Source organism: Schistocerca nitens, chromosome 7 (assembly GCF_023898315.1).
Source record: "Schistocerca nitens isolate TAMUIC-IGC-003100 chromosome 7, iqSchNite1.1, whole genome shotgun sequence".
Classification (NCBI taxonomy): Eukaryota; Metazoa; Arthropoda; class Insecta; order Orthoptera; family Acrididae; genus Schistocerca; species Schistocerca nitens.
The window spans coordinates 312,701,331-312,725,265 of record NC_064620.1 but is presented as its reverse complement, the minus strand read 5'-3'; the positions used below and the strand labels follow the sequence as shown (position 1 = coordinate 312,725,265).

Below are 23,935 nucleotides of genomic sequence, written 5' to 3'. Positions count from 1 at the left end.
ACAATCGAAGGGGTGATGTAATGGCTAATGAGTTCTGCATTTCCTACCATGATTTCTTCTTGTTATCTTTTGAAATATGATGGTATTTTGCTCTCAGCACCCAAAAAACTGAAGACTTCTCAATTTTTAAAAATGTATTAAATGAATGCAGCATTTTTCCACTGAGGATGTAATTATTTTGACTATTTCTTTATTCCAAAACTAGTTTTGGGTTTTTAACTGTGTTCCCACTTTTTGACAGTTATGTAGTGTGTTTTCTTTATTCAGTTAAACATTTGATAATGGCTCTAAAAGCTGAAACTAGTTGAGAAATGCAGAATAAATATAAATAAATACAACCTAAGTGGGAAAATGCTGCATTAATTTGATGATCTCCACTTGAACCTACACAGTGCCTCACACTCTTCTCTGATTGCAGAGCCATACTCTTTGCTCCAACAGAGAGCAAGCTGCCTTCTAAGTTTTCCTGAAGACTTTGGCAGGGATGAATCAGCAGCAAAATGGATCACACCAGTGATGTGATCCACCCATTCCTAGATGCTGTCTCTTATGTTCAAACATGACCCTGAGGTTGTGCAGTGCCCAGTTTGGCTTGCTGTGCCAGTCTTGGCAACTTTCTTTGAGCCACTGCGCCACGGCTTTGTGTGGGTACTTCAGTGCATCGCATGGAGCACTTCCCACTAAGCAGTGTGTGCACAGGATGATGGAGAGCATAACGAAATACTGATGGCACAGACCAACCCTGTGGCTGTGTTAAAGTGTACGCTCGAGGAGCATTAAAATGGAAAGGGTGGGGGAGTTGCACAATTAGGTTAGTGGGATCCTCTTGGTCGGCTGATTCAGTGAGGGTGGGGAGGGAGGGGGGGTGCAGATAAAAGAAATATATCATCGTTGAACAAGCAATACCACGCAACTGACCTGGGTCAATCTGCAGCATACGCACAAAAACACGTGCAGGGAAAGCACACTGTTATTGCTTGTTACATATCGCTCCACATTGGTATGCAGTCCTTGAATCAAGGTTTCAGTTGATAAAAATGGACAGTGATTCACAAGACATTCTTTTTGCTGAGAAAAAACTGCTGCACACTTTAAAGTTGTGTATGAAAGTGGAGATTTGTTTCTGACAGTGATTGACAGCTGCCAGCCGCTACACCAATCTTCAATTCTCTGCAGGTCTTCCTGCTTTTTACTACAGTCTTCTGGCCTTGCAATCATCCTACTGCAAACAGCATTGTCCTTAAACAGTTTCTTGCAGCTTCCATCATTCCAATTACATGGTATTAGATTCTTTTGCAGTAACAATTAGTTTACACCCATTTTCACCTTGTTTGAATTACAGTGTGTTCTCTCCTGTTCATTTCACTGAAAAGAATGGAAAAGTTGCCATTCCCACAATAATTGAAGGTACAGCAACTGACAGAAACTCAGAAAATCGAAGAAGTCAGGTACGGTGTATTGTTTCATCAACGACAATATAGTAGCCCTATGCTGCACACAGAGCAACATCTTGTAAAATGGTCATGCCAGAGAGACAGAAGGAGTGGTATGAGTTGTTTATGAAGATGACTTCTTCTCCTTTAACTTTCTCCCCACTGAGACTGTTCTTCCTGCAGAGGTTATAATCCTTTAGCAATCATGACAATAGCCATCATCATTGTAACACTCCATTACGATCAAGTGATCAAAACTCCAGTCGCTACAATATGACACATAAGAAAGGAGAAACACCTCTTGATCACTGATAATTGTGTGTATCCAGTTGGTTTTCCTGCTTAGCAATTTTTTTCTTCCTTTCTCTAGTTCTATAATTGTTTTTAAACTTGTCTGAACAGCCACCTAATCCTGAAATTATAGCTCCAAAGCATTATCTTCAAAAGTCTGAATCATCTCCTCCAACTGGCCTGGCTTTAACAACTGGTAACCACATTATCTAATTGTGTCTTACGATACTCTTCAATTTAATTGTCTTGTCAGTGTATTCACAATGAAATAGTGTAGTTCTTAAGCACAAAAACACAGTTTTTTGTCTATATATTTCAACCTCTTGTTTAACACAGTTTATGTTTTGGGTTAGAAGAGCAGTTTCTTCTGAAACAAACCAAGATGTGTTTTCTTGTTCCATATTCTTCAGTTTCAACGTATGAATTTTATGATTATCACGTAATTTATTGCTAGTTTTTATACTAAATAAACTCCAATATTTGCTTTTGAAGTTTTGAAGCACACTTGTTGTTGTTGTCGTTGTTGTGGTCTTCAGTCCTAAGACTGGTTTGATGCAGCCTCTATGCTACTCTATAGTTTGCAAGCATCTTCATCTCCAAGTAATTACTGCAACCTAAATACTTCTGAATCTGCTTACTGTATTCATCTGTTGGTTTCCCTCTACAATTTTTACCCTCCACACTTCCCTCCAGTACTAAATTGGTGATCCCTTGATGCCTCAGAATTTGTCCTACCAGCCGATCCCTTCTTCTAGTCAGGTTATACCACAAATTTCTCTTCTCCCCAATTCTGTTCAGTACCACCTCATTACTTATGTGATCCACCCATCTAATCTTCAGCATTCTTCTGTAGCACCACATTTCAAATGCTTCTATTCTCTTTTTGTCTAAACTATTTACCGTACATGTTTCACTTCCATACATGGCTTCACTCCATACAAATACTTTCAGAAAGGACATCCTGACACTTAAATCCATACTTGATATTAACAAATTTCTCTTCTTTAGAAACACATTTCTTGTCATTGCTAGTCTACATTTTATATTCTCTCTACTTCGACCATCATCAGTTATTTCGCTTCCCAAATAGCAAAACTCATCTACTACTTTAAGTGTCTCACTTCCTTATCTACTGCCCTCATCATCACCGAATTTAATTCGACTACATTCCATTACCTTCATTTTGCTTTTGATGATGTTCATCCTATATCCTCCTTTCAAGACACTATCCATTCTGCTCAACTGCTCTTCCAAGTCCTTTGCTGTCTCTGACAGAATTACAATGTCATCACAAAACCTCAAAGTTTCTACTTCTTCTCCCTGGACTTCAATTCATACTCTAAATTTTTCTTTTGTTTGCTTTACTGCTTGCTCAACATAAAGATTGAATAACACTGGTGGTGGCTACACCCCTGTCTCCCTCCCTTCTCCAACAATTCCACCCTTTCGTGCCACCTGAATCTTATAACTGCCGTCTGGTTTCTGAACAAATTGTAAATAACCTCTCTCTTCCTGTATTTTACCCCTGCCACCTTCAGAATTTGAAAGAGAGTATTCCAGTCAACATTGTCAACAGCTTTCTCGAAGTCTACAAATGCTATAAATGTAGGTTTGTCTTTCCTTAACCTGTGGGAAGTTACAGGGTTAGCATTGCCTCACATGCTCCTACATTTCTCTGGAATGCCAACTGATCTTCCCTGTGGTTGATTTCTACCATTTTCTCCATTCTTCTGTAAAGGATTTGTGTTAGTATTTTGCAACCGTGACTTATTAAACTGAGAGTTTAGTAATTTTCACACCTATCACCACATGCTTTCTTTGGAATTGAAATCATTATATTCTTCTTGAAGTCCAAGGGTATTTCACCTGTCTCATACATCTTGGTCATCAGATGGAAGAGTTTTGTCATGGCTGGATCTCTAAAGGCTACAAGTAGCTCTAATGGAATGTTATCTATTCCCGGTTTCTTGTTTCAACTTAAGTCTTCCAGTGCTTTATCAAATTATTCTTCACGCAGTATCTTATCTCCCTTCTCATCTTCATGTATGACCTTTTCCATTTCCATTATACTGCCCTCAAGTATGTCTGCCCTCTACCCATTCCTTTCACCTTTCTGCTTTCTCTTGTTTGCTTAGGACTGGTTTTCCATCTGAGCTCTTGATATTCATACAAGTGGTTCTCTTTTCTCCAAAGGTCTCTCTAATTTTCCTGTAGGCAGCATCTATCTTACCCCTAGTGAGATATACTTCTACATCCTTACGTTTGTCATCTAACCATTCCTGCTTAGCCATTTTGCTCTTCCTGTCAATCTCATTTTTTTGACATTTGTATTCCCTTTCACCTGTTTCAATTACTGCATTTTTATATTTTCTCCTTTAATCAATCAAATTCAATATCACTTCTGTTACCCCACAATTTCTACTAGCCCTCATCTTCTTACCCATTTGATCCTTTGCTTCCTTCACTATTTCATCTTTCAAAGCTGCCCATTCTTCTTCTACCGTATTCATTTCCCATGTTCTTGTCAATTGTTCCTGAATGCTCAATCTGAAACTCTCGACAACCTCTGGTTCTTTCAGATTATCCAGGTCCCATCTCCTTAAATTCCAGCCTTTTTGCAGTTTCTCCAATTTTAATCGGCAGTTCAAAACCAATAAATTGTGGTCTGAGTTCACATCTGCCCCTGGCAATGTCTTACAACTTTCAACCCGGTTCTGAAATCTCTGTCTTACCATTATACAATCAATCTGAAACTTTCCAGTGTCTGTCTCCAGGTCTCCTCCACATACACTGCCTCCTTTCATGATTCTTAAACCTAGTTTTAGCTATGATTAAATTATGCTCTGTGCAAAATTCTACAGGCAGCTTCCTCTTTCACTCCTTCCCCCCCCCCCCCCCCAAGTCCCTATTCACCTACTACTTTCCCTTCTCTTCCGTTACCTACTATTGAATTCCTGCCCTCCATGACTATTAAATTTTGGTCTCCCATAATTATCTGAATAATTTCTTTTATCTCGTCATGCTGTTCATAGTAGCTAATATGCATTCCTATTTTTTGTTTACTCATTATTAAACCTACTCCTGCATTACTTCCATTTGATTTTGTGTTTGTTGTTGTTGTTGTGGTCTTCAGTCCTGAGACTGGTTTGATGCAGCTCTCCATGCTACTCTATCCTGTGCAAGCTTCTTCATCTCCCAGTACTTACTGCAACCAACATCCTTCTGAATCTGCTTAGTGTATTCAGCTCTTGGTCTCCCTCTACAATTTTTACCCTCGACGCTGCCCTCCAATGCTAAATTTGTGATCCCTTGATGCCTCAGAACATGTCCTACCAACCGGTCACTTCTTCTTGTCAAGTTGTGCCACAAACTCCTCTTCTCCCCAATTCTATTCAATACCTCCTCATTAGTTATGTGATCTACCCATCTAATCCTCAGTATTCTTCTGTAACACCACATTTCGAAAGCTTCTATTCTCTTCTTGTCCAAACTATTTATCGTCCATGTTTCACTTCCATACATGGCTACACTCCATACAAATACTTTCAGAAATGACTTCCTGACACTTAAACCTATACTCAATGCTAACAAATTTCTCTTTGTCAGAAACGATTTCCTTGCCATTGCCAGTCTACATTTTATATCCTCTCTACTTCGACCATCATCAGTTATTTTGCTCCCCAAATAGCAAAACTCCTTTACTACTTTAAGTGTCTCATATCCTAATCTAATTCCCTCAGCATCACCCGACTTAATTCGACTACATTCCATTATCCTCGTTTTGCTTTTGTTGATGTTCATCTTATGTCCCCCTTTCAAGACACTGTCCATTCCGTTCAACAGCTCTTCCAAGTCCTTTGCTGTCTCTGGCAGAATTACAATGTCATCGGCGAACCTCAAAGTTTTTATTTCTTCTCCATGGATTTTAATACCTACTCCGAATTTTTCTTCTGTTTCCTTTACTGTTTGCTCAATATACAGATTGAATAACATCGGGGAGAGGTTTACCCCTGAGGACGACATCATCATTTAATCATACAGCAGAGCTGCATGCCCTTGGGAAAAATTATGGCTGTAGTTTCCCCTTGCCTTTAGCCATTCGCAGTACCAGCACAGCAAGGTCATTTCGGTTGATGTTACAAGGCCAGATAAGTCAATTATCCAGACTGCTGCCCATGCAACTACTGAAAAGGCTGCTCCCTCTCTTCAGGAACCACATGTTCGTCTGGCCTCTCAACAGATACCACCCCCCCCCCTCCACCCCACCCCACCCCCAATTATGTTTACGTGCACCGATGGTACGGCTATCTGTATAGCTGAGGCACGCAAGCCTCCCCACAAATGGAAAGGTCCATGGTTCACACTTGACAACTTTAATTTTAAGCAGGACATAGTGCCTGAGGAGTAGCCATATTTAGTCCATTATTACTGATTTGTTTTCATGTAGTTATTTAGTTTCATTTTTCATCATTTTTACAACAAAGATTTCACAATGATTGGCTTACAGTTGATAATTATCCCTACCCAGGAATTCTGCACAGGACCTGTGTCACATCATACTGATCAATTAATACATTCACTAAGTCAGACCTGATACAGAACTGATTTGTGAAGGTATTTGGGGAAATTGTAGCTCCAATGTTTTCATAGGACTTAACACAAGCCAAACAATGAAAAAAATGAAGAAGTGAACACTCGAGAAAATATTTCATTTCCAGAAAGGCACTAAATATCCATTTGCACATCTACATCATTACTCTGCAATTCACACTCAAATACTGGGTAGCAGTTATACACAACCACATCACATTATTTAGTTACTGTTCCACTCTTGAATAGCATGTGGGGAAAATGAACAAACAAATCTTTTCTTTAGAGTCTGATTTCTCTTATTTCATCACTATGGTCATTTCTCCCTAGTGGGTAGGAGTCAAAAGCATATTTTGGCATTTGGAGGAGGAAGTTGGTGACTGAAATCTTGTGAAAATATCTCGCCACAATGAAAAATGGTTTTGTTTTAATGACTGCCACAGACAACTTGTTTATCACCTTTACAACACTCTCACTCCTATTGCATGATAATACAAAACATGCTTCCCTACTCTGAACTTTACTGATGTCCTCATCAATCCTATCTGATGAGGGTTCCCTACCGTCAGCAATACTCCAGAAGAGGGCACACAGGCACAATGCAGGCAATCTCATTAGCAGATGTCTTCTACCTTCTACGTGTTTTGCCAAAAAAATCACTTTCTTCGGTCTGACTTCTCCACAAAATTCTTTATGTAATGGTTCCAATTTAAGTTGTTATGTTGTCACAAGAGAAGCATGAAGACAGAAACATTACTAATTGTGATATTATAGCTGTGTAGATAAGAAAATTTACTCATCAAGAGGTGGTAGGAGAACACGCATATAAAGGTTAAAGAAATGTGCAAGCTTACGATGCCAGTGGCTTCTTCTTCTGGCAGAAGGGTTGAAGGGAAAGGAAGAGAGATAAAGGAAAAGGACTGGCAATGGTTAGGAAATGGGGAGAGTTTGGAAAAGTCACCCACGAACCCATGTCAGGGGATACGTAACAGATGGGATTAGAAGGAAACACCACAACATAAAAACAAATGACATACTAGTGAGAAACCGCGCAACAGTCTGCAAAGTAAACTATAGCAGGGAACAATTACATTTAAAAAAATCACTTTTTAAGTATCCATAGTACAATGATATGTGGTAAACTTACTAAGTGGAAAAAATTAACTTCATGAGTTTTTACAGTTTTACAGCTGAATTGTATTACATAAATCTCACAAAAAAGATTGTCTGAGATGCGTGGAAAACTCTAATATACGCATTTTATGTAAATAAATAAACAGACTTATTACAATATTCAAGTGCTAATATGAATTCTATTCTAGCCAATTACATTAATTTTTTATTATCCCTGTGAAGACATGGACCTATGATAAACTTACTCTGTGATGCAACAGGAACATTCCAGTTGGTGTTAAGAAGTAATTCTGGGATAGTGACTCCCTCAGAATCATCTTTCTTTAATTCTGATTTCGCAAACAAAATGGAGAGATCTGGAGAATTCAGTACAAGTTCCTTCAGCAGAGGTCCTCTGTCACTCTGGGTGATCAGGTGCAAGATAAATAGTTTTACACGATGACGTTCATCTGGTCCCAAACTTCCCATTACTGCCTTTAAAGCCTGGAGAAAAAAAAGCAGTTATGTAACATTCAGAAGTATCATGTAAGGGTGTTATTGTTTATCAATCTTCCAATCTTCATTTTTTTAAATATATATATGTCTGCTTGTGTCTGTATATGTGTGGATGGATATGTGTGTGTGTGCGAGTGTATACCCGTCCTTTTTTCCCCCTAAGGTAAGTCTTTCCGCTCCCGGGATTGGAATGACTCCTTACCCTCTCCTCTAAAACCCACATCCTTTCGTCTTTCCCTCTCCTTCCCTCTTTCCTGATGAGGCAACAGTTTGTTGCGAAAGCTTGAATTTTGTGTGTGTGTTTGTGTGTCTATCGACCCGCCAGCGCTTTTGTTCGGTAAGTCACATCATCTTTGTTTATATATATATATATATATATATATATATATATATATATATATAACAGAGGGAAACATTCCACGTGGAAAAAATATATCTAAAAAGAAAGATGATGAGACTTACCAAACAAAAGCGCTGGCAGGTCGATAGACACACAAACAAACACAAATATACACACAAAATTCAAGCTTTCGCAACAAACTGTTGCCTCATCAGGAAAGAGGGAAGGAGAGGGAAAGACGAAAGGATGTGGGTTTTAAGGGAGAGGGTAAGGAGTCATTCCAATCCCGGGAGCGGAAAGACTTACCTTAGGGGGAAAAAAGGACAGGTATACACTCGCACACACACACATATCCATCCACACATACAGACACAAGCAGACATATTTAAAGACCAAATATGTCTTTAAATATGTCTGCTTGTGTCTGTATGTGTGGATGGATATGTGTGTGTGTGCGAGTGTATACCTGTCCTTTTTTCCCCCTAAGGTAAGTCTTTCCGCTCCCGGGATTGGAATGACTCCTTACCCTCTCCCTTAAAACCCACATCCTTTCGTCTTTCCCTCTCCTTCCCTCTTTCCTGATGAGGCAACAGTTTGTTGCGAAAGCTTGAATTTTGTGTGTATATTTGTGTTTGTTTGTGTGTCTATCGACCTGCCAGCGCTTTTGTTTGGTAAGTCTCATCATCTTTCTTTTTAGATATATATATATATATATATATATATATATATATATATAGAGAGAGAGAGAGAGAGAGAGAGAGAGAGAGAGAGAGAGGGAAACATTCCACGTGGGAAAAATATATCTAAAAACAAAGATGATGTGACTTACCAAACGAAAGCGCTGGCACGTCGATAGACACACAAACAAACACAAACATACACACAAAATTCAAGCTTTCACAACAAACTGTTGCCTCATCAGGAAAGAGGGAAGGAGAGGGAAAGACGAAAGGATGTGGGTTTTAAGGGAGAGGGTAAGGAGTCATTCCAATCCTGGGAGCGGAAAGACTTACCTTAGGGGGAAAAAAGGACGGGTATACACTCGCACACACACACATATCCATCCACACATATACAGACACCTGTCTGTATATGTGTGGATGGATATGTGTGTGTGTGTGCGCGAGTGTATACCCGTCCTTTTTTCCCCCTAAGGTAAGTCTTTCCGCTCCCGGGATTGGAATGACTCCTTACCCTCTCCCTTAAAACCCACATCCTTTCGTCTTTCCCTCTCCTTCCCTCTTTCCTGATGAGGCAACAGTTTGTTGCGAAAGCTTGAATTTTGTGTGTATGTTTGTGTGTCTATCGACGTGCCAGCGCTTTCGTTTGGTAAGTCACATCATCTTTGTTTTATATATATATATATATATATATATATATATATAGAGTCAAAGTTATTACTCATTCTTCATCTGGTTGTATGGACCTCCTATCTTGTTTGACATATCATTCTCTTTAATCAGTGAAGCCATTTGTCTTTCTTGGTTTCCAGTTCTTCTGTATGATTACAAATCACCTCTTTTATCTAAAACCTCACAATATAACCTAATCCTGCACCTCAACAAGTACAGTCTTTCTGCAGTAATCTTCACCACAGTCAAGCTACAGTCATACATACTTTTCCATTAACACAGCTTGTTCTTTGGGACTACATATAAAATAATTATATGGAACATTTTTACACAAATTCCATTCCTTGCCAATGATTCAGATATATTCAGAAGAATCTTCTTGTAAGTCTGAATGACATTAAATATTAAAATGCAGAAAGTGAATGCAGATACTTACAGAAATCAGCATATCAGCTGCTTTGTCTGCAGTCGCAGGATTTTTGAGGACCTGAATATACTCCGTGCACTGTGGTTCTCCTCCAATCACTTTCCTCACAACATTAAGTGTTTGAACTTGCAGAAGTAAGTCACGTGCTACTGTGAATTTCCCACTTGAAAGTGCACCTTGAATGTCAAGTTCTAAAGTGGCTCTATACACTAGAGGAATTTCACGTCTAACATTATCAGCCTGAAGAATGGAGACAATACCCTGCAAAGCAAGCACACAAAGTTTAGATATCTATCTCAAGTATACACTAAAAAAGAACACGAAAGGTGACACAGGTCCACATTTTTAGTGTGTTGACCTGCATCTCAATGAATGATTTAGAAACAAGTTTATTTCTTTAACGACAATAAAAATGCACTACATAGACATTGTGGCTTGATCACTAATAGGTATGGGTCTGACTACAAATCCCAAAGTCTGGGGTTCAGTCTTCAGTTCTAGGATTTTTTCTTTCATTTACTGCCTCTTTCACCTCTGACAATGACATGTTAATGTTAAAAATGCCAAGGTGCACTGGAATTGGGGTCTACATTAAGCTGTAGATCTCCCTACAACTGGTGGGATAAATCAGTTCACAGATTCGAAAAAGGCAAGTTGATGCCCCACCTCATATGATCATGTCTAGTAAACCACCGCAGCGTTTAACAAATCTTGGTTGAGAATAGCTTTATTTAGTTACAGTAAAAGACAAAAAGGCAATGGCCGAACCATAATACAAATAAAAACACAAAAATATAAATTACTTTGTTGCAAAAGGTGTAGAAGATTTTCAGTGACTGTATTACTGGTGCTGTATGTGGTGTACAATAGAACTGTAGCCAAACTCCAACTTTATAAAGCGGATGTGCAGTGGTACTGGATGCAGAAGAACAAGAATTATATAACATATTAATACTAACTATATGACAGCTCTCATATTTGTAATGTTGGTAAGTAGATACTAACTGCGACAATGCAACAATGAGAAATCATTACAAATAACCATCCATGAATTTCAACTGCCAGCTACGAAGTGCAACCTTAGTATTTCACCCCACAAAAATCAGGCACAGCATGTGCTCATGTGCAATTATTTACTGTGCATGTGGGGAATTTTCAGTTTCAGATCTAACCGTATTTATCATATTTATTTGTGAGATTCATTATTTAGCATGATGCCTAATGAGAATGTGAACTTACATTAATTACTTTTGTCTCAGTTACATCAGATGACACAGTTCATGGCGGCTCTTCAAACACTATTGCTTAGAAAAGAGGAACAAAATCACTGTGCCACCTTTTTGTAGTTATGACAAGAAGGTAGAAGACTGGAAAAGCTACCTTCAGCAACTGCAGCAACACTTAGTGGCTTACAGTATCAAAGGTGAGGATTGTCGATTACTTTTTCCAAGCTGAGTTGTCAAACTTTTTCCTGAACCTCAGCCAGACAAGGGCACTTATGGACAGATTAACATCTCTAACAGATTACTATGACAGCCAAATTAATGTTGCTGTTGTTCGATTAAAATTCTATGGATGTACCAAATGACCACAGAAAACCTACAAGGAATGGCTTACTGAGCTATGTGGCCTTACTATAAATTGCAAATTTGACTGTTCAGCTGGAAAATCATTTGCTGATGAAATGCTCCATGACGCAACTGCTCAGAACATTCTTGATGAAAGATTCCTTTCTAAAATATTGTAGCGCTGGAATCCAACCCCATTACATGTCGTGCAAATTCTCAAACCAGAGGAAACTTGTGATTCAGCAAAAGCTGACATGCCATGTCCTGTAACTGCAATTACTGACAAAGTGCCATGCCAAACAGCTGCCAGCAAGTGCGGCCAGCCACACTCCTGCAGGCTGGCACAGGTACAGTGTTCTCATAAACAAGATATGTGCTGGCACAAGAACAAACAGTCATTACATCCATCAGCCGGAAATAACTTCATATCATGCCCACAATACTTTGTCCGCCATGGATGTAAACTTTGTCCTCATCAAGGTGCTGTACTTTTTTTTTCCTGTAACAAATCTGATCATGTACAGCAAGTTTGCTCTCAAAAGTTACACTCGTAAAAGCATTCAGCACAAAAACAGCAAGTATTACGCATGGACGTAAATATTATTAATGCCACCAAGATGTCAAGTTGACGCAGGCGTTGTAAATCTGCACCTGTATATACTTTGTTAATAAAGCAAAACCTGTTTCATAAAATTTCGGGTGTGCAGCTGCATAAATTCAGCTTCTTCTTCTAATATTTCGGCTGAATACTGTCCAGCCATCTTCATAGTGAGCCAAGGTGACTAACGCTCCAGCACTTGCTTTGGCCACATACACAATGGTTTGGTCCTTGAGCGGTATTCAGCCAAAATATTAGAAGAAGAAGAAGAAGCTGAATTTATGTGGCTGTACACTCAAAATTTTATGGAACAGTTTTTACGTCATGAAAACATGAAGATGCACATAAAGCAAAACCTGTCCACAGCCGATCAAAATTTACTAGAATTTCAACTGAATTGTTCATTTCCCTGATGACTGATCAGTGCGACTGGACATAGGTGCACCTCTTGCGTTACTGAATCAAAATACTTACAAATTACTTGGCAGTCCACCATTTCTTCCTTCAAATTTGTGTGTGACGGCTTATTGGGGTGCTAAACTTGACATTTCAATAATGTGTCTTAAATACTACTTATAAGAACACTACAAAAATCAATACCATTTACTGTCCTTCCAGTAGTTTTGAGTCAGAACACTTTTGGTTTGTATGCTTTTGATCTCTCTGGTCTGAAAATTCAGGGCAATGTGCTGCACCTGCCATCTCACACATCTTTTCCTGATGTTAATGCCTATGTGATGAATTTCAAATTTTGTTTGATGAATCTCTATGGCTTTTGTCAAACTCATTCAACATGGGTGACCAACTAACATACTGGAGATCATGGATGCTGTCATTCACTGTTACTTTCTGTAATGTCAGGCATTGTCAATACAGCAAGGTGTTATTCTGGTTCACTCATCAAATGGATATACTCGAGTCCTAGTTCCTCACAAATGTCAAGCTTCTGTCTTATGTCAGCTCTACATGGGGCATTGCTGTCTGGTCAAGCTCAAACAGCTTGCTCATCGACACTGTACTTTTTTGGACTTGATAAGCAGATTGAACGCATCACTGTGCACTGTTGTGTGTGTTCGGAGAATTCTGCAGTGCCTCGGCAACGGTATTTCAATTGGTCTCGTTCTACTGTTCCATCGATACGTCTTCATATTGACTTTTGTGGACCATTCTGGAATACGAGATGGCTGACTGTAGTGGAAGCATACAGTTCACTTCCATTCTGCATTCCTCTGCACTCTACATCATCAACGAGCACCATTCATGCATTGGAGACTATTTGCTGTTTAGAGGGATTACCAAAAGTGACAGTTTCTGACAATGGAGCTTGGTTTGTTTCTACAGAATTTTGCCAGTTTTGTTCCTTCAATGGAATCAAGCATTTGACTACAGTATCTTTTTCACCACAAAGCAATGGGGAAGCCGAATGCTGCGTAAGAATATTTAAGATGCAGATGACGAATCTCTGCCGAGAATGTTCCAGAGTGAATGCTCTTCTCTTGTTCCTCAGTTCTTATCACTCTCTGCCTTCTAATGGCAGGTCTCTAGCAGAGCTTCTACAAGGACATCCTCATGGTACTATTTTGAGCTTATTGCATCCTCAAACTGTGCCATCTCCTCAGCAATTTCACACAAAGCTCACAGTGTCTGACAAAGTATACTTCCACATATACAATTAGCAACATGCCTGGGAGCCATGCACTGTAGTCACCATTCACGGTCAGGCATATTACGATGCCACGTCAGCTTCTGGTCACATCTGTCATTAGCACCATTATGATGCTTCTGCCACAAGATTTCCCTCCACAGCTGCCAACCTATGGGCATTATGTGTGGATAGCAACTGGTCGATGCCATGTTAAATACCAGAGCTCTGATCTATGGCGGACAGTTCTCTTCAGTGTGCCGAGTCGCATATAGTCTCCAACTAACGCTGAGTCTACAGGCTGCAGTGTTCGTCCATAGTCTCCGAGACTTACCGTATTTACTTGAATCTAAGCCACACTCGAATCTAAGCCGCACCTGAAAAATGAGACTCGAAATCAAGGAAAAAAACTTTTCCCGAATCTAAGCCGCACCTGAAATTTGAGACTCGAAATTCAAGGGAGAGAAAAGTTTTAGGCCACACCTCCAAATCGAAACAAAGTTGGTCCGTTTTAATATGAGACACAATTTAGGTCGAATGAATGACGACACAGCTACAGTAGTTTGATTCGAGTCGTAAGCTTAGCAGTTAAGCTTTACCAGGTAGCCATTGCTATGCATCAGGCGCTCCGTCCGTATTTATATGGTTACCCTTCCTTTTTCACATGCTTCCTCACACTAGTTTCGTAGTTTATTAGCCAGACAGGATTTAAATGAGATAGCAGCAAACACGTAAGAATACATGGCAAAATGTTTATATTCATATTATTCTTATGGTGAAGAGAATACTGCATGTGATTCACAATTCATAAAAGTTCCTATTAGCAACCATCTCTTCTCACAGGTAAGAAAAAATTCAGAATGTAGAGTTGGCCATATTGACAAAAACCCCAAACAGTCTTGCCAGTCGGATTTTCGTAGTACACTGAAATAATGCTACATTCGAAGATGAACAATATGGAATTTGTATTTACTTCGTTGGATAATGTATGAAAATGCAGTGGTCGAAACTCGGGGCGGAGAAAAAAGCTCGCCTTCCACCTTTTTTAAAAATTTATTTACTGACTCAGAGGTTTTGATGCCAGTATTTATCTTTGTGTCTGCAAAGCATGCCTGGGTAGCGCTACATATATTTGACGGCAGAAGTTAGTTGTGGCGGTACCTACCAACATTTTTCAGAAATTCCGCTTACTTTGCACTCGATTCTAAGATGCAGACGGTTTTTTGGATTACAAAAACCAGAAAAAAAGTGCAGCTTAGATTCGAGTAAATATGGTAGGCTCCATAGGCGTCATAGGCCAGCTCTGGACTCTACAGAAGCATCATTCAGAGGCATACTGACATGACTTTAATATTTTAGAGGGCTTGTAGTCATTTCAAATTGAGCTGGACATTTCACAAGAAGCAGTATCATTTAAGTTGAGTATTTCTTCATATTTAATAAATATCATTTTATTACTAAGTGCCAGAAACCTTTCTGACCGAAGATAACCTATGCCATTCTCCTGCATTCCCAACAGTCCCAACCGTCTTACGGGCTGTATGCAGTTGAATGTTGGCACGCTGTAGAAATACTCCTAAAGTATGAAGTCCTCATTGTTTACTCCTGATTGCACACCAAAGTTGATTTTTCAGCATGTCTGAATAAGAAGTACTAGTTCCTGTCACTTTCCTACCCATGTAACGATCTAAAATTTACCATTTGCACCCCAGAAGAGAATGAGTACAACTTTTCCAGAAGACGGTTGAGCATGGAATTTTTTTGGTTTTGGCAATGAGCTGTGGCACCATTCAGTGCTTGACCTCTTTTCTGGTTGGTGATAGTGGACACAAGTCTCATTGCCTGTAACAGGGTTTCCCAGAAAAGCATCACATTTGACATGGAAATGATGCAAAAGTTCTTCACAGGCATCAGCATGATGGTCTTTCAATTCAGCAGTCAACTGACTTGGCACCTATCTTGTAGACACTTTACTAAAGTGCAGTGTATTGTGAACAATATTCTGTGCTAAACCAATACTAATCTTCAAACTTATAGCTTTTTCATTCAGAGTTCTGCAACTGTTCTCCTTCACACGCTCCTCCGCTAATGCAACGTTCTCGTCCATCACTACCCAGTAAGCCTGCCCTGTTCTTGGGGCATCCTCCACAGAAGTTACACTGCTTTTAAACTTCCTACACCTGTTGTACACTTTCTGCAATGACAAACACAAATCACCATGTACTGTCATTCTGAGATGAATTTTAATTGGTCTGACACCCCCGCTATACAAAAAATGCATCACAGACCGCTGCTCAAGAGCAGGGCATGCTGACAGCAGGAAGGTTAGTTTATCTTGTTGTGGATGTTGCTGCCTTCCCCTGTGTTGTAGTATTGCTCTGCTACCTGTTGGTCACTTTCTGAACCTCAAGGAACACTACTGTCACCTACCAATTCATCACACAACTTTACAAAATGTTGTTGAACTTTCAAGGTTTTCATTTGAATCACCCCCTCGTATATGCACTGTAATCCTCCTCTTAACTGATACATCAATGAAAGGGTTGGCCCTCTTTTTCAAGTTCCATCATGAATTTTATATTATGATGGACAGAGTTTAAATGTTCCAGGAAGTTTTGAAGCTTTTCCACTCCATGTTGCCACACTACAGATGTGTCATCCATATACCAATAGTAACACTTGAATTTCAACTTGGTGAATTCCAGTGTCTTTGCTTCTAAATGTCACCTGTTTGGGTTTGTCATGACAGGCAATACTGGACTACTAATCACCACACCACTGATTTGTTCATAATAATTTCTGTCAGATAGGAAATAAGTAGATGTGAGTATGTGCCTTAAAGTTCTGTGAAACAATCACTGGAAGGGAAATAAGTAGATGTGAGTATGTGCCTTAAAAGTTCTGTGAAACAATCACTGGAAGTTTTTCACAAATAATTCCACATAATCAGAAAACGGAACTCACGAAAAGAGGGAGACTGCCGCGAAACTGACTACAATATCCGTAACCTGGGTCCGCAATTGACTGATGTGATGTACAATGTCAGCAGAGTCGTTAATGTGGTGTTCACATGGAAACACATTCTCAGCAAATATGTGATTATTCCTTGGAACTAACTGTGGAAAAGTTCAATGTTTGTTTGACAGAGCTTTTTAGACATGTTCTGACATCTACATATTTCCTATTCAGTGATAAATATTATGAACAAATTGACGGCATGGCAATGGGTAATCCTTTATAACCTGTTGTAGTGAACCTCTACACGAGACACTTTGAAGCAAAGGTACTAAAATCTGTTAAGTTGAAACTTACAAGGGGCATTCAACAAGTAATGGAACACTTTTTCTCTTGGCCAATTTTTATTGAAAAAAAATCCAGTATTTGTTATGGGACATCTTGGTATATTTTCACTTAAGCCCCTATACTTTCATGAAGTTTCAATAGGTAGTAGCACTATATGTAGCCTTCAAAACGGTGTCTGTAAGGGAGTTGCGTTCCAAGCAGAGAGTTGTCATCAAGTTTCTTTTGGCAGAAAAGCAGCAAATTGCAGATATTCATAGGCACTTGGAGAATGTCTATGAAGGCCTGGCAGTGAACAAAAGCACAATGAGTAATTGGGTGAGGCATCTGTCATTATCGCAGCTAGATCATGCACACCTATCCTATCTCCTATGTGCTGGCTAGTGGCACACGTCTGTGACCCCTGCAATATTGGAATGTGCGGACAAACTCATTCAAGGTGACTGAGGAATCACAAATGCCTTGCTGCTCAACTGGATGTCTCTGTTGGTAGTGCTGACACACTCATTCGCCAGGTGGGATGCTCAAAGGTGTGCGCCCGCTGGGTTCCCCACCGCATAACAAAAGACCGTAAAGAGCAACAAAGGACCATCTGTGCAGAATTGCTTGTGCATTACGAGCCTGATCGTGATAATTTTTGGTCGAACGCTGTCACAGGTGATGAAACTGGGTTCATCACTTTGAATCAGAAACAAAACAGCTACCATGGGGTGGTATCACACTACCTCTCCTCCGAAGAAAAACTTCAAACCCACAGCCTCAGCTGGTAAAGTCATAGCATTGGTCTTTTGGGACATTGTTTGATGTCCTCCCTTGCGGTGCAACCATCAACTCTGAAGTGTATTGTGCTATGCTCAGTAAACTGAAGAAACAACTACAGCATATTCGTTGCCACAAAAATGCAAACAAACTTCTACTTCTCTATGACAATTCAATTCCTTACACAAGTCTGTGCACCTAAGAGAAGTTCACAAAACTTCATTGGACAGTTATTCTTCATCCACCCTGCAGCCCTTATGTCACGCCTTCCAATTTCCATCTATTCAGGCCATTGAAAGGTGCACTCTGCGGGAAGCAGTATATGGATGATGGGGAGGTTAGTGAAGCTGCAAGAGCTAAGCTCCGACACTGAAAAGTAGAGTGGTACCATGCAGGCATATAGGCCCTTCCAGGTAGGTGGGGAAAAGGTGTCACATTGAAAACTTGTCACATTCAAATAAGATTATGCTAAAATATAGGGTGTTGTAGCCAAACGGGTGATGTATTGGAGTCCTGAATAAAATGAACTTGATTTCAGAAAAAGTATGTGTTACATTACTTATTGAACTCACCTCGTACATGTTTTTATTGGTACTTGGGTAACACAATTGTGATGCGGCCACATGAAGCGGAAAAGTGTCAAGGCTTCCTGAAACATTTAAACTCTGTATGCTGCAATATAAAATTCACTATGGAACTTGAAAAACAGGGCCAATTACCTACCCTTGACATGTTAGTTAAGAGAATGGGCAGATCCCTGGGCCACAGCGTGTATAGAAAACCTATGCACACTGACCTCTGTCTCCACACATCAAGCCATCACCGTCCATCACAGGGAAATTCAGTGTTGAAAACTTTCATCCATACAGCTTGAACACTTTCAGACAAGGAGAGCTGCACCAGAGAATTACAACACTTGGTGTTCTGGAAGAATGTGTACTCAGAGCATCCAATGAACAGACGATGTAATCAAACTTGGGAACACTTGAGAAAGAGGTGGAGACAGTCACCGAGAAGCCAAAAATTGCTTATCTGCCTTAAGATGGTCAAATATCCAGAGAGTTCAGTAGACTCCTATGAAAACATGGCATACAGTGTATTTCACTCCGCTCAATTACAATAAAAAATATTCTTTGCAAAAGCCAGGAGTTTATCACATTCAATCGGAATGAGGCATATCTTACATGGGGCAGTTGAGGAGAAATGCAAAGAATATCAGCAACACACCTGACTAAAACAACCATGAAAATTATCTGTTGCTGAAGTTCTGTATCACATACAATTATGGGAAGAAATGTGATGAGACAGTTCTCTTGGTGTAAACACCAAGTTTCTGGAACAGCATAATTAAGGAGTCTATTGAAATAAAGATGTCAGAAAATGAATGATACAGGGATGGAAGTTTCAATTTAACTAATGCTTGGGATCTGGCAATCAATTTACTAAAATCTTCCTGGCCAGCACATCCTCCAGAGTTGGAAAACTGAGACACAGTTTGCATTTCATCAAGTATCTGTGCAAATTCTGAGAAACTAAAGACCATCAAAGGGCATAGTGTGCATCAGGAATAGAACTCTGCTACAAATAGTGACATGAGAGCAACAATGGTTTACAGTCTGGTTGGAGTCCAGGCAGCAAGAACACATGATAGGGAAACTCATATCACCTGGGTCGGTCGTCGAAATATTATGTAGAAAATGGAAACAACAACATGGCAGAGCACCCAGAAGCCCACTATTAATCAATCATGTTGAGAAAACTAGAGAGATCATACCTTAAGTAATTTAGGGAAACATAATTTCAGATGGTCGGGCAGGGATGTGAACAGCCATCTTCCCAAATAAGAGGCCAGTTTCTTACAACTGCCCCTTGTTTGCTTCGTACCCAACAAGGACCATTGCACATCACAATATCACTAATAACCAAATATGTATCAGTTATTACTGAATGTGATGCCCATCAACAAATATGAGAAGACAAAACTGCTAAGAGACGGGCAATATGGGTATTATGGCAGCATAGCATCATTCATTACACAAGACTGGTTATCAAACAGAATAAAAATGGAAAATCACTTGAACCAGTTGGCTTGGATGACACACAAACAGAGCAAATAAAGCACTACTCCCTAACAACAGAAAAATGAATTCTCTAACTTTTCTACTACTGTGTAAGCAAATGTCAAATTCCAAAGCTGTGGCAGAGCAGCCAAGTGTTTTCTCTGCTGAAAGTTAGCACAGAAGGAAAACTGCCAGAGGACTTAGACCGATGGCACTACTCCACCATCATCATAACCTACTAGAAAAACTGGTCTTAAATCGCCTCCTATCCATAATTAACCACTTTCTCATACCTCACAAACTGGATTTCAGCCCAATATAAGCTGTGTAAGCCAAGTTCTAAATCTTACACAGTTTACAGGAGCTGGCTCTAAGGTTTCTAAATTTGTCAACTTGTCAGCAGTGTAGGACACTGTAAACCATCGTATATTACCAGTCAAAGTCTACAACCTGAAACGAGTTTAAAGTAACCCAGGTTCATTGCCACTCTCCTACAGAATCACTGGCCCCTCATTAATTTCCAAGAACAGTGCAGTTTACGAAGATAACAGAAGAATGGGCATCCCCAATGAAATGTTATTTCTTCAGTTCTGTTCAATATATGGACAACCAGCCTCTGGCCCCCAATACCAGAGTTTCTTGTAAGCTGATGATCTCACTATTGGCACCCAGAGCACAACATCTGTATCTCTTCAGAGGATCATTAATGCCCTTGATGGTCTGTCAAGATTACACTGCACAAAATGGCTTGCACCAACCCCTCGGAGCCAGAAATATGTGCTTTTCATTTGATAAACAAGGAAGCCGTTTATAAGTTGAAGATAGGGTGGTCAGTAATTGAGTTGTAGTACTGTGGTACTCTCTTAATTACAAGAAATGTTGCATGAACTGTGAATTGGAAGTTCCCATCAGGAGCAGTAAAACTGCCCAGAATATAATGCTGCATTCAACCTAGAACCATATGGACATCTGCAACCATTGTGTGCATCTGTTCTGTATGGTATAATTAAAATGAGTGTAACAACCATATCCTTTGTCAGAGCTCTGATCACTTATCATTGAGCCCGTAAATGAGCAGCCTATCCATAACCCTTCCCAATCATGCCAAAGTTGTAGTTCACTGACCTCCCAACCCACAAAATATCCTGGCCCATCATTTGCCACATCTGTTTCCAATCCCTTGCTACTTTATCATCCCCCTGTAGAAGACAGGTGCAAAACTTGCCCCACCTGTGCACCCCCCCCCCTTCCCCCAAGCATATCCCTCACTTTTCTTGTAACAGGTATATTCTATTTTGTCAAAGGTAGAGCACTCTGTGAAACCAGGCACACCACATAATATATTTTGTATGGTGAAAGCTATGAAGTACAGAAGGCTGCTGGCGTACCAAAATTAAATGACTGAAAACAACAGTAGTCCAGAGAGCTGCGATAAAACTGAGATAATGCTGTAAAGAGATATACACACTCATGTTATGAGACTAACAGTAGGTGAGCAAAACAGCTATGCTGAGCACACTTCAATTGTCACGATTTTTCTGTACGGAATTATAGCTCCAATGCAACTTTTGTGGAGGTTTTTGTGAAGTGTGATTACCAACCAGCCATCTACCTTCAAACTGTGGACAGCAGCAGAGTTGGCCATGTAATGGCAAAACATGCTGCTGAAAGCAACTTGCTCGCTCGTCTTCCATGGCTACTTCATGATGTGTTCCATCTGGATTCCCTCTATTCCCCAAATACCAGTTTTCCACTCTACTGCATAGATTGGAACTGTTCTTGCAACACATCCTTCAGTCACACAATCCTCTTAGCCTCACTATCCAGTAGTCCCTGTTACACCACCACCACCACCACCACCACCACCACCACCCTCTGGCCCCAGTGGTGCAACTTCATTCATTCTACATTAGCACCCTCCTCTCTGCAGTCTCCCTGCTCCTATGTTCTATCTCCCCCCACCAATATACTGCTCCACATCATTGTGTGCCACCAAGAAACTCCCCTTGCCTGCACCAAAGTGAACCCATCAGGTCCATTTTCTTATCACATACATTTGCTGCCTCTCCTTCCCTCCAGTCAGCCACCCTTTCCTCCAACCCTCCTTTGCTTTACTGCCTCCTTTCTACACTCACTCACTCCATCTGAAACAGCCTTCACCCCAGACGAGCTACAGTTCTAGTACTGTTTAAATGTGCAAGTGTGTATAGTGTAGCTCTTTCTCTCTCTCTCTGCAGGAGGTGCCCATAGCAGATGAGACAGTTCTGAAGACAGCAGCCATGGTGTAGAAGGTGAGGGCACCGACCCACAACTTTACTTAAAACAGGATTCGCGGCTACTGCAGCTGCAATTTTAGTTCTAGTAATACGAAATCCACCAGCAACATTTTGAACTTCCACGTCGAAGGGAAAACAAAGCAGTTCCTCTTAGTCAAACGTTGTTTCCAGACCAGTCAGTAAATGCAATAAGGCACCAAGGCCACACAGATGCATCCGTCACTAACACAAAGTGCTGGTCTGGCAGAAAAGTTACCAAACAAGAGGTCAACTGCAGCTTAAATTTCAACAACTTCAATGCCCACCATAAACCAGGGGCCAGTGGAATGGAACATCTTTACATAATAATGCTTGGAGTGGTTGTGCCACAGTAGCAGCATCTGGTATGAATTTGTGGGTATACACAGTTTTGCCTAAAAAAATTCTGTAATTCCATGATAGACGTGTGGTGTGACAGTGCAACCATAGCATTAACATGCTGGTACAATTGTTTAATGTCAGAATGCGACACTTAAAAACCCAAATAAATAATGGTTGGTTGAAAAAACTGTCTTGTCCAAATTGCACTTTAACCCTGCAGACTGGGAAACAGAAAACAGAACATGAAGGTTGTGCAAATGTTCTTCTGCTGATGTGCCAGACATTACTACATCATCTAAACAGCTGATGCAGCCTGGAACTGGTGTAGTAAGTTGCTCTAAAAAGTGTTGAAAAATAGCTGGTGCACTTGCCACACCAAAAGGCAACTGCTGATGTTGATAAAGCCCAAATGAGGTATTGAGGCATTTAGATTCCTCATTTACTGGCACGTGTACATATGTCTCTGATAAGCCAGTCTTATAAAAATTATGGCCTCCTGCTAATATCATTAACAGCTCTTCAGGGTGCGGTTTTGTTAACAGCTCGTCAGAGCGTGACAAGGGGTTGGTGCATTAATAGATTTTTGAAAATCACCACAGATACATAATTTATCGGTAGATTTCTTGATATCACCAGTGGTGCTGACCATTCACTGGAAGAAAGAGGTTGAAGAACATCAAGGGATTGAAGATGATCTAATTCTGCTTTTCTCTGATCCTGTAAAGTTACTGGAATGAGGTGGGCCCAGAAAAAAAGGGGGCAGGCAGACTGTTTCATCATAATATTCTGTTGCACAATCCAGTCCTAGAGCAAATAGAGAGGAAATTTCAGTGCAGAGAGCATCTAACTGTTGATATGGAACTTGATCAGAAAACAAATGCACTTCATCATCAATGGAGAATCCACACAGTTTAAAAGTGCCCAAACCAAACAGATTTTCAATGTAAGCATTGTCCACAACTAGGAATGTTAATGAATGAACCACAGCCTTGTAAGTCACAGATGCAGAAAACTGTCCAAGAATGAGAATCTATTGTTTGTTGTAAGTCACCAGCCTCCATGACACTGTAGTCAGAGGAGGAGAACCGAAGGCCACACAAGTCTTGAGAGTTCACTAACGTTGCTGCTGCACCCATGTCCATCTGCATTCTCAATGACATGTTAAACACTCGCACTTCAATTCATAACTTGCTTTGAGACACCGTCACTGCTGACATGCTGTTTGTTCCACGTTTGAAAAGGAGTTAAATACAGTAGCAATGTGTTCTTTCTTACGGGACCTATTACACATTGCCCAGTGCTTGGGGCGT

At 40.2% G+C, this 23,935-nt stretch overlaps 1 protein-coding gene across 4 annotated transcripts in view; it reads right to left on the bottom strand.

Moving 5' to 3' along the window:
- LOC126194749 (integrator complex subunit 8) overlaps positions 1–23,935 on the bottom strand; it is a 164,160-nt gene that overhangs the window by 76,763 nt on the left and 63,462 nt on the right. For all 4 annotated transcript variants that reach the window (XM_049933020.1, XM_049933019.1, XM_049933022.1 and 1 more), the window contains exons 7-8: positions 10,072–10,323; positions 7,694–7,931 (exon numbers count right to left, since the gene is read on the bottom strand). In XM_049933020.1, the coding sequence (XP_049788977.1) occupies positions 7,694–7,931; positions 10,072–10,323 (490 nt within the window). The remainder of the gene's footprint in view (positions 1–7,693; positions 7,932–10,071; positions 10,324–23,935) is intronic.